Source organism: Merops nubicus, unplaced genomic scaffold, assembly GCF_000691845.1.
Source record: "Merops nubicus isolate BGI_N331 unplaced genomic scaffold, ASM69184v1 scaffold1121, whole genome shotgun sequence".
In the NCBI taxonomy this organism is placed as follows: Eukaryota; Metazoa; Chordata; class Aves; order Coraciiformes; family Meropidae; genus Merops; species Merops nubicus.
The window spans coordinates 48,131-60,329 of record NW_008588766.1 but is presented as its reverse complement, the minus strand read 5'-3'; the positions used below and the strand labels follow the sequence as shown (position 1 = coordinate 60,329).

Genomic DNA, 12,199 nt, shown 5'->3' with positions numbered 1-12,199 from the left:
GCTGAATTAGTCATTTGCTGCTTCAGTTGAGATCCATGCTATCAGCCTTTGCTGGCTTAGCTATGTCAGTCAGACTGCAATGAGATGTCATCTCTGACTAGCATAGCTGCACTGGCAAAAGCCCCTGGAAAATACTGTAGAGAACTGCAAAACTGTTCTCTTGCTAGTAGTTTGAATTCCATAACAGGAAGGTTGCTGCAGGAGGAAAGACTAAATAGTCTATGTTAGCAGAAGATATTTTTTGCTGCTGTTAGCTCAGTCTGCATTGAGCCTTTTCCTATGCTTGTACAGCTATACTGGCAGAGCCTAAAAAGTGTAGAACTCAGACTGTAAAGGCTTTTTGTACCAAAGTCTGTTGTCAGGCATCATGTCTTCTTCAATAATCATAAATCAGTACAGTTCCAAGGATGCTCACAACTTGGCCCAAAGATGACAGCTTCTCATTTCTGTAGTGTAGGGATGAAAACACAGAAAACTCCTAGTTGAGAACAGCTTCACAGCTGAAAGTTGGTATTGCTTCCCTGGTTTGCCTCCAGATAACGACTGTTAGGAATAACTCTTTATACAATTCTCTGATCAGATGCTTGCTATATTTTGTCTAGCTATTTGTATTTATGGCAGCAGCTCTCCACTGGGCAGATATTAGCTTTACAGCAGATAGACTTGCTCCAGCCTATTGTGTGACTGGTATGATTCAGGTGAAATATTGACAGAGCAAGAGGAAAATGTTTGCCTAACTGACATGAGGTGAAACTTGCTATTGTTTCTATTCTCATTTTAGGCAGCAACCAGCTTGGCTCTATTTATGGTCACACATCTGTGATGACAGGCAGCCTCTTGGACGATCACCACTGGCACTCCATCATCATAGAGCGCCATGGGAGGAACATCAATCTCACCCTGGACAGACATATGCAGCATTTCAGAACGAATGGAGAATTTGATTACCTGGACTTGGATTATGAGGTAGATAGTGACACTTGTTTGTTTGTATCCAAACCAGCTTTATAAAAATAAGTCCAGTAAGAAGAGAAAAGCAAATGAATGTAATTTGGTTTATTAGGTTATTGGACATTTGTTTTATTTTTTTCTTACATTTCCTGAAATTTTCTTTCCAACACTGTTCTGTCTTAATGTAAATTAAGTTTCTCTTCATTAGTCCACCGGATCCCATGTCATGTAAGAGTCATCTCAAACTTTTGTTTCAAAATGAGAGATCTATGTTATTCAGCATACATAACATTTAAAATCTGTACAAGCAGCTGCTCTAAGCGGGAAATAGATTTTCAAAAGTATCATATAATCTGTTATTCCATTTAGGTGATAATTTTACACTGGAATCAGAAAGCCTCCTTCTATGGTGGCAGTATTTATTTTTAACGATGTGAGAAGATTAGAACCATTTTACTAATATGGATCTTGATCTTTCTTGTCTTGTCTTCTTGTCCTTGTATTTTCACAAATATGGCAACAATAACTTCTTTTTATACAGAAACAATAGAGTTAGGAAAGTTCTAAGAAAATTTTTGGTTTATCAGTCAGGTTAATGCACACAAGTGTTGGTAGTAATTCAACGTGGATTTGTTGTTTGATTGCACTCCAGCTTCTGTTATTATGATCTTGTTCAGTTAAAATTTTTATACGAACTTCAGCACATTGGTCATTGCAAACTTTATACTATAGTTTTCTTCCACTCTTTACTGTTTTTAGTGAGAACTAATGTGGTTGGCTAAGCCAAAAACAGGTATTTCCATCCTCACAAATTTTTAAGCAATCAGAGGGAATCAAAATGATGTAATGCAGAAAAGTTTGAATTAACTTGTGTATTGGTATTTTTATATAATAATGAGCAAATTTTCCTGTACCTCTGTTATTCATCAAGCACAGAAGATCTGAATTGAGCTACTGAAAACTCACATAAATAGATTTTATTAAACATTTTCAGGTGAGTCAAGTACAGAAAAAAATTAATCTGAATACCCTAAGCCAGGTTTGGGTAATTCAGACACATATGTATAAAACCATACATATATACATAGTATGTTTACATAATAAATATCTTGCATGCAATAAATTTACCCCTTCTAAGAGCAGAATCCAGGAGATTCACCTTCCTCTCTTCTCTGACATTAGAGACCTCACTAGCAGTTCTCAAAAATACATTTCAGTCTCCATGCACATGGATCCCCTTGTGTTTAATGAAACTTTTTCCCATGTGTGTGAATACATGTTTCTGTAATTCTTATAAATGCAAACCCCTTAACCTCTTCTTCCTTTCCTCTCAGTTATCTCACTGATTTTGGAGTTAGTCATCACAGACTAAATTTAAATTTGTTGTCCTTCTGATAAATTAATCACAGTAATGAGCCTGAAAGAATCAAAATTGGTTTTTTTATAGAAAAAGTAGTTTCTAGGTTAATCTCTCTCACAGAAGTTAAGTAAGCATGAAAGAGGCACAAACATTAGTTCTGATTGCATTTTCAAGATAAAAAATAATCCTATGAGTCCTCTTAATTCTCTGTCATGGCATGGGGTTTTTTTTCAGTTTTTCTCCTTTTCATCAGAATTCTTTCATTTCCATTTTCTCTTATCCAAATACATTACTATTACTTGCAAAAGAATGTTTGACAACCATTAAAATATTGCAGTCACATTCTTCCATTAACGTTAAGTGCTGTATGTTTCCTAAAGTCAAGTCATATTAACTTATAATACCTGAGGCTATGCCCTGCAAAACACTCATAGCTGGGATGTGCTATTTATAGAGATTTTGGTTTTCAGCTGAATAGCTTTAGTTCTTCTTATATGCCAAGTCAAAGCCTTCTCTTTGGGATAGAAGGTGATCTCCCACATACTTTTACAATAAACAGTATTCCCTAGAGCTGCATTTCCCTTCTCTCAGTAATAGCAAAGAGAATTAACAACGAATGATATTTAAAAGCTTGGCTCTGCCAAATCTCAGCAGCAGAATGCAAGTAGACTTTTTTTCTGAGCATTCATGGGGCAGGGAAGCTAAGTGTCATTATTATTTATGCCATCACCTATTAGATATAAATACTAACATAGATTGCAGGGATTAATCTCAGGAGTCCCTTAGACTTCACATTTGGGCTACAAAATATTAATCAAAATATGTAGCAAACATATTTCTAAACACTTCAGAAAAGACCCTGATGCGGTAGAGAACTGTATAGTCTCTGTGGAATGACAGGAAGAGATTTCATGAGAGGTGAACATTTTTAGTTTGTTAAATATTTGTTTTTCTTCATTTTTTAACACTAGAGATTCTGGATAAGCCAGTGTTTTAGGGTAGTGAAATTCAGCATTAAGACAAAAACAGTTTCTGTTTGACTTTGATGTCTGAGGCTTTGCAGTGGTTGCCTTCATCATCTCTACGGAGCTCATTTGGCCTGATAAGTCAGGTAGTAAATCCTCATTGACTATAAGTACATTACATAAACATGTTCTCAGTACTGGAAGGCCCTTCTGTCTAACAGGAGCTAGCATCTTTAATGATGTGATTCTGCAAATTTTTTCTGGATGAAGTATATATATAAGCGTTTAAAGGGAACAAATGGATCATATTGAAGCCCATCACAACTGTGTTGTAGTCTGAGCTCTGGCACACAGTTACAGCTGAGTGAATGATTTGAATCAAATTAACCCACTAATGTCATGTCTGCTCTTGTTTAGAAGAATACTGAGATGGACACTTACTCCAAGTTCTTTCTTTGTTATATGTGTTGTTCAGTAGGGATCAGAATGGCAGTCTGTATGTGAACAACTGTGATGTGTATCTGCTCATGCTTTGGACAATTGTAATAATACTTGGGATTTACCACCACAAATATTTCCAATCACAGATTCACTAAAGCCTTTTCCTCTGCTTTAGCAGTGCTTGTTTGATACTTCCTTTTTCTGTGAGCACTATTGCCATCTCTCTTACTCAGCATGTTTGAGTATTCAAAAAAGTAAGCAAATACACGTACGCTAAATTTGTTTAGAAGTCTTTGCCCTCCAGTAACTATCTACTGTTTTCTGCTTCATTCAAAGATTACCTTTGGTGGCATGCCTTTTTCTGGGAAGCCAAGTTCTAACAGCAGGAAGAATTTCAAAGGTTGCATGGAGAGCATCAACTACAATGGCAATAATATAACTGACCTTGCCAGGAGGAAGAAATTGGAACCTTCTAGTGTGGTAAGAGCATAATTTAATGATCATCTAACCGTCTGCTTCTCCTTCTAAAGGAGACTAAAAGGTTTGTGAATGTGTATAATCGATGTCCTTGTGATATAGAACACAAAACAAATTTTATCATATACCCAAAGATCTTATTGTATGGACAATAGTGACTTTTTATTATTTTTATGTCCCAGCATTTCAGTTCTGATGTCCTGTTTCATCTTTCAAAAATGAACCATCAGTATCAGATAACTATTTTTTTAAAAGAAAATCAAATGAACTAGTAAGTACTTATTTTCTGGCAAATTACAGTAGTCCAAAACCAGCATAGGCAAGATTTATTATGAAATCAATTGCAGCTTTCTTGTGGCTTTAAATCCTGGTATCTTCCATCCCTGCAGAGCTAGTTGGATTGCTCGAGTGCAAAAGTCATTGGAAGGGAATGCTTCTGCAGACTTTTCTGGTAGTTCTGAAAAGCCTCAAGATATTAGGCTTGAAAATCATTATTTAGCTTATTAACATTACAGAGCTTATTAGCATTTTGTTCTATTTTTTCTCTTGCTTAAATATTCATAGTTGCTTTCATGTTCGAACTTGCAGCTCTATAGGCAGGGTGATTAAGAAAGAATGTACTTTAATTACTGTATTTTTAAGATTCAAAATGTTCCTAAAATTGCTTGCTGCCATACAAAGGCAATGTGGGTAAGAAACAAATGTATCATTGACATGAGCTGAGTTGGTCTGAATAAGTTGTTCAAGGCTTTCTTCTGTACAAGTTTGCAGCCTTCACAAAGTCCTACTAACAGTATGTATGGTTCCACTATTGCTATTCTCTTTACATAATAAGGAGAAAACCTGCAGCAATAATGAATTGCAAAGGACTGATTACTATTTGTTTACTCCTTGGATGATAATAATACTGAAGTTCCATATAATTGTATGAATGATATGGCTAAATGGTCAAGCTAACAGGCAGGATCATTCTGAATATGTGATATTTACCTATACAAACTCAGTAATACAGCCTGATGTTTAGAACCTTTTCTAGACGTTAATTTCTTCAGGAATGTCATAAGGCAAAGAGCATAGTATGTATGCCATGGAGGAAGACGGCTTCTTTTACAATTCTTTTGACTCAGTTGCACGAACTCATGAATCTTTGATTTATTTTTTTTTCCCAAAATTGCCTGTGATTTCCTGCCTGCAGTGCATTTTAAGCTTATAATGTAACCATGATTTTCAAAGGTTGATGCCTGATATAGAAAAGGATTTTTGTAGAGGAGCAATCTTTCCATTTTGCACAGTCAAGTCCACTGCAAGTTAGAAGGACATGTTCTTAAAGCCTCTCTCTGAATAGAAGTAGTCCTTAAGAGGCTTCTGTAGTGCAAATTCTATCCTTTCAAAAGTGTGGTATAGCTAACAGGCCTCTAAAGTGTCCATAAAATCATGTTATTTTATGTGTTAATTTCTTTATTTGTTTTAGAAAAAAAAGTTGTTACCTGTAACATGAAAATCCACATAAGAAGCTTTGGCAGTGTTAGAGCTGCATCAAGAGGCTATGGCATGCTGGTTTAATTTGGTGGTTCTGTTGATTTCCAATTCTGCAAATGGTTATGAAAATAGAAATTACCTTTGTTTCCAGTAGCATTACTTAAATTGCTTCAGCTCTTCAAAAGCAAAATCCGTTTTACTCTAACTAAATTAACATGGATTTAAAGTTTCTTACAAAAGGGTTTTTTCCCTCATATTTTTTAGCCTGATTTGACATGAAAAGCAGACTCAGTTGAGACTTCTGTTATTGTTAGTCATGTTTATGATGATGGCCTTTAAGCAATCCAACAAGGCTCAAAGCTCCATTGCAGGAGATCCTGTACAAACCCACAAGAGTAGTCACACTCTGCCCTAAAGAGTGCATTATCTGCAGAGGCAGTACACATCTCCCTAGTGACAACAGATTGGAACATACAGCTAGCAAGAGTTCCAGAGAAATCTGAGTTTAGGAATTTAGTCTCTTTACCAAACTTTCCTACCCAGAGGCATACTAAGGGCAGGAAGTACATATACTAATGGGATCTATTTTCCACAGAAAAGCCTCCACAATTTTAAAGCCTGTAACTGAAAAATGCTGAGGAGAATTGTATTTGCTGCCCTCCAGCCTTGCATCCGCTAGGTCTACGCTCCCTCTACGTTTGCAGCTCCTATGCCATATATTACTGAGTGCAGTTACATGCAAACTTAAGATGAGTGTTTTCTTTAAATTATTTGTATTAAGTGAATTCTGTGTTCATTCAAGGCTGACTAATAAGCTATTTTTAGCAAAATACTGTTATAACATGATAGATATTAGCATACAGTACATAACAGGTACTCTATAGCCCATCCTGATTTAATAGGTATTGTAGTCTTAAAAATCTCGTTACCTCTTTTTTGGGAGCTTATTACTAGCCTATTCAGCTAGTAGCTCTATTAATTGGGAAAGGTCTTAAGACCCTGTAGGATTTCCGCAGGGGATAACATCTGAATGTGGATAGGCAAAACTGACTTATAAGAAGTAAACATGAAGCTAATTTGAGGCACAGATCATGATACAAAGCTCAAGCTATCCCAAATAAGATTTTTCATCATTTCCCTTCCAATGTAGTATGAAAAATGCACTAAGACCAAGAGTTTCAATATGAAAGCAGAGTGTATGTTTGACTTCCAAATGTCACTGCCCAGAGAACTTTTCAGCAAGTCATTTTGAATCTAGAGACAAGGATTTCTTTCTCTTTGAAAAACGAGGATGCTATTATAGAGACAAGCTACAGTGTAGCTCCTGACCTAGACCTAGTGATCAATTTGTATCAGATGGGCTTTGCTTAAAAAGGGAGTTTTCTTGTGAATTACAGTCATAGAGGGAACAGATAATCCAGTTCAGATTAATCTGAATAGCTCAGTAGGGAAAATGCTAACTAGCAGAGAAAGTAGAATTATATGTTACTTCCCCAAGAAATCTTTTATGCAGTTAGGCTGCTCATGATAAATGCATTCATTGATGTGAAAAAGGATTTGAATGCTTTCAGTGCCATTAACATTAATAGGTGTTATGAGTGCACATATCCAAAGCATCAGGATGACAGGAGAGTGTCAATTGGAATGAAAACGTTCTTGTTATGAGAAAATGATTAGTTCCTCACAGTAACAAGGCAGCAAGAGAAACTCTTAATAATGTCTAACAAAATGCTTTCTGAGCACTACTTAATTGGCATCTGTGACTGAACCGTGAGATGTCAGCTTTTACAAAATGCTGTTGCTCTCTATATCTACACAGGACTGCCTTAACCATGCACGAGAAATTATTTCTAATCCATAGGGTGACTATAACACTAGGAATATTAACAAAGGGTTACAAAGGGTATTTCAGCCATTCTCCAGGATTTTTTTTTTTTTGTGCATGTAAAATTTGTGGTTTAACCACAAGTATTCTGCAGCACACTTGGAAATGTTCAGACTAAAACTATGACAAGAGTTAACTATTCTGATCCAGTGCTTGATTTGCTAAAAACTTTAAAACTCTAAGCAATATTTGGACTAAAAAAACCTCAGAGGAACCGAGCAACACAGCAACAAAGGAGATCCTTTGCCATTATTCAAAAAGTAGTTGTTAATTTCTCTCATTCACACTGTAACTTAAAAGTTTCTTACAGATTTAGCTAATTATTTTCCTAAATACTTGGATATTGTTTGTTATCCATGGAATATGGGTGTATGAATACAACGGTTTGCAATTGTGAGATTTTTTCATAAACGTACGAACAGATCTTTTAGATCAGCTTAAAGAAATCTCTTCTTTTGTTCCAGATTTTTGGAAATATCAGTGCTTCTTAATTGATAATAGAGCCTGACAACCTGATAGTCTAGTTGCTACTAGTCCTACTGGCTTTTTTAAGTAGTTTTATAAAGTCTAAGTGCATTAATATAACTTCTGATACTCTGTAGGGAAAAGAGGTGGAAACTTTTTATTATTTTTATTAATTTACTTTTGACATGGAAATACTGTATAAGGAACTGAAAGTACTATGTATATGTTATCTTGCCATGACACAGATAAAATGTTTTCTGATGTGTAGTTCCTTCAAAAAGAGATAGTTTTGGACACTGGTAAATGAGTATTAAATCTTGATCCCTGATTAACATCATCCGGCTCATCTCCAATTTAAAATTATTACCTCTAAGAAAAATTTACTTAGGACTTTCCTCACACACCTTTTTAAACACAGAGTTCCTCACTTGCTTCCAAATTTGTTAACTTCCCTCAAGATAAACTGCCAGATAGATTTATACATTATGAATACAAAGCCATGTGATTTAACAGCAATAACAGGAAGTCAGTAACATGGAATTTAAAAATATTTATATGATAAAGATGATGACTGACAACCTATTGGAATACTGACCAGTGCTTTGATGAACCTAATTTCTAAGCATCTAGGTATCCACAAAAATGTTGTTCGATCTCTGATTTTTTTTTTTTTTTTAAAATGTACAAATAAATAGGACATGAACTGCTGTCTTGATCATAGTAATAATTTCCATATTGCATCAGATAAAATTCTTCCTTCCCAAATTGAACCAAAATTGCCACAGAGCAACCATCTGCCACAGGGTGTCAGAAAACCTAACCATAGAATAGGATCCACTTTGCCACACAGAGAAACTGTTCAGTAAAGGAAGTTTTCCTGTTATATTTGCATTGATGCATTAAAACGTCAATTTTGGACAGAAATTGCTACAAATTATTTGCAATTTCTAAGGAAAAAAATAGTAACACATCTTACCATTGTAGTCTTTCATTAGAAAAGACATGAGAACGAGTGAAAAATTTATGTCCTTCATTCTATCCTTGTTTACAGATACATTTTAAAGCTTTAGAAATCAATAAAATTGACTGGATTTTTGTCAATTTCCCAAAGAGTAAAGTTTTATAGTGTGAAAATTGCAGTTTCTTTTACAAGGAAAATGATTGACTAAATATAAATATTAGGCATTGTTCATGATCAGCTACTCCAAATCCTTCTATGTCATGAAACACAGTATTATCTTTTCTAGTATTATCCAGTAAAAAAAAAGTAAGAGAGTCTAGCTCTCCAAGAGGTATACATCCTTCTTTTATAACCTCATATATTGTATTGATTGACACATTCATATAAAGGTATTTGGAAAGCTGTATTCCATTTTTGTAAAAGGATGGATTACTGCTCTGTTATAGGCTTTTTTTGGTGACTGTGAACAAGCCCAAGTTTCACTGCAATTAATTTCTTTATCTTTGAACTCAGAATATTAAGATTTTCATCTAAGCTTTATCTGAGACTATAAATCTTCAGGGCAAAGACTTGCTCCTACTGTGTGTGTAAAGTCCAAAATATAAGGGGCCCACTGCTAGACAAAATCAGAAGCATCTGCAACAACATCATAGTGATACTAATAGTTGCATATTTTTTACATGCGATTTGGGTTGATCACAGTAGTCGTTAGATTGAGTGAAACCTAGAACACATTTCTAGAGGTAGCTATGAATTTAGTGGAATCTTACCACTTTGCTTATGTTTTTGCTTCTTGTTTTGTGTTTTATTTAGGGAAATTTAAGTTTTTCTTGTGTGGAGCCACATACAGTGCCTGTCTTTTTCAATGCCACCAGTTACCTTGAGGTTCCTGGTCGTCCAAGCCAGGATCTATTTTCAGTCAGTTTCCTTTTCCGAACCTGGAACCCCAGTGGACTTCTTATCTTCAGCAACTTTGCAGATGACCTGGGGAATGTTGAGATTGACATAAACGAGGGCAAAGTCAGCGTCCATATCAATGTCACCCAAGTGAAAAAGAACCGAATAGACATTTCATCAGGTAAGTGGTTTTGGTTTGTTTGGTTTCTAATTGGCGTCAAATTTTTGTGGTGTTTAAAATCATCATGGGCCTAAAAATGAGAACAATTGGTTTACAAACTTAAAAATTTAAATTGCAACTATATTCAATCCTTTACTGTATGTTTCACTGAGTAAGAGGTAGAATAATATTGAAACTGTTGTTGGATTGAAAAATAAGACACAAATATTCTGTCATGAAACACTGAAAAAATACTACTCCTTACGTAGGAGACAGCATTGTTTCTTTTGGTCTTTCTTTCATCTGTTTTGGAGGTTATTTTGCAAAAATGTCTGGTTTCAAAAGGGGAGGGTACTCTCTTGCTGAAAGCAGCCTAATAATTAGGCTGCTCCTATTACTTCGTAATAACTAGGAAGCTCTCATTAAAAATAAATAAATAGAAAATAAGTAAATAAATAATTTAACCACGAGGTTGGCGTGAAAAATACTGTGGCATTCTATGAGTGTGCTGTGGAGTCAACTCCTGGAGAAGGACCAGAGGTTTCAGTACCTAACTGAGGATTTTTTGGAAAATAGTAGGTAAAAGGTACTGGGTTAGGTTTTATTTTTTTAAGAGTGTCTCTTGGTATCAGTTGAGCTGCCTTTTAAAATCACTTGATAGTTCCATTTTGATAAATTATATTTTCAGTCTAGCTTCTTTATGGGCTTCTAGATCAGCTTCTAGATCAGCTGTATCAAGTACATTATTTGCTACATCGTGTCAATTGCATTTTCTCAGCAAGGTCATGACTTAGGCATGGATTGGAAAATACAGGTTTGCATGAAAATGGACCAAGCTCCATGTAAAAAACAAAAAACCAAACCAAACCAAAAAATGGTGATTAGCTGAAGTAACATATATGACAGCCTAGTTTCTTAGTGAAAAAAGGGATACCTTTTGGCCTGAAATCATCTGTGGTAACTACTTTTTCTTAATGCCATGGTGGAGTCTTTGGTCTTCATCAGCAGGATTGATATACTGGTATAGCTCTGTATGAGTTACAGTGTTTTTTTATGTCTACTCTTCTGTTTGATTTCTATTTGAAAATATATTTACATAGCTATATAAACAGAGACCTGAAATGTAAGAAAAGGAAAAAAATGCTTCTTTAAATGAGAAAACTTACACCAATTAGAAAAGTTAAATTTCATCTGGTAAGTGGACATTTTTGTAAGCTATGTATTTTCACTCCATTAACAAAATAGAATTGAACATGTAACGAAATTATTTTGAAGATAGAAGTGAATAAAATATGAATAATAACAGCTAAAAATAAGAATTTATGTTTTGTAAGATGAAAATATGTTTATGAAAACACATCATATCTTTTTCCATCATTATAATTTGTTTTTGCACAAAAAATCAGTACCATAGGTTAGAAGTTAGTATTTCATTTCCTTTGTTATATAAATACACTGATTAAAGAATGAAGTAATGTTTTGATAATAGAGTAGGGTCTTGAACAAGAAGGTTTTGTTAAGGTGCTAGTGCATCATAACTAGGAAACTTGGAATTATCACCATTATCCTTTCTCCCTTAACTCTGCCTACTACAAATCTCAGTTTACAGACAGATGTGGCTAAACATGGTGCTTCTTCATGAGCTTCCTTGCGCCTTTTTGATTCAGCAAAGATTTTTGTGCTGACTAGCCAAATAGTATGATAAATAAAAATTTTCCACTAATTTTTCCAGGTCTATATGTTGATAAGAAACCATGTTCGTTACATTTGTGCTCTGATAAGTAAACACGTGAAAATTTCTAGTTTGCTTTTCTGCTTTTTCCAGACATTCACCCACAACAACAAAAATTCCCCAGCTGCTGAGATGGAAAACCAAATTATTCATATTTTGACTTTCTTCTGAAATATTCTGAATTGAATATTCTTCAGAGTAAATCTTTTCAATCTGTATAGCCTGTTTACATAATAGCCCAAGAACCACATACAGCCATTTTTCACAGCTGTTCTTAATCTCCATACAATCCAACATCTACATACTGCAATTTGAGTATCTTAAAGAGTTAGTAGTTTCCTTTGTTATTTCAATTTGTACTATAATAAAAAAAAACTGTTTATTGTTTAATTTTCATTGTATAGATTTTTTATATTTGCATAGCTG

The 12,199-nt window shown here is 34.7% G+C and overlaps 1 protein-coding gene across 1 annotated transcript in view; it reads left to right on the top strand.

Moving 5' to 3' along the window:
- The window catches only part of LOC103781618 (contactin-associated protein-like 2), a gene marked incomplete at both ends in the record, with an annotated part of 11,791 nt that extends 1,729 nt beyond the window's left edge, over positions 1 to 10,062 (top strand). The window contains 3 exons of the mRNA XM_008949341.1: positions 782 to 966; positions 4,054 to 4,197; positions 9,798 to 10,062. Of these exons, the coding sequence (XP_008947589.1) occupies positions 782 to 966; positions 4,054 to 4,197; positions 9,798 to 10,062 (594 nt within the window). The remainder of the gene's footprint in view (positions 1 to 781; positions 967 to 4,053; positions 4,198 to 9,797) is intronic.
- Positions 10,063 to 12,199: the final 2,137 nt, after the last annotated feature.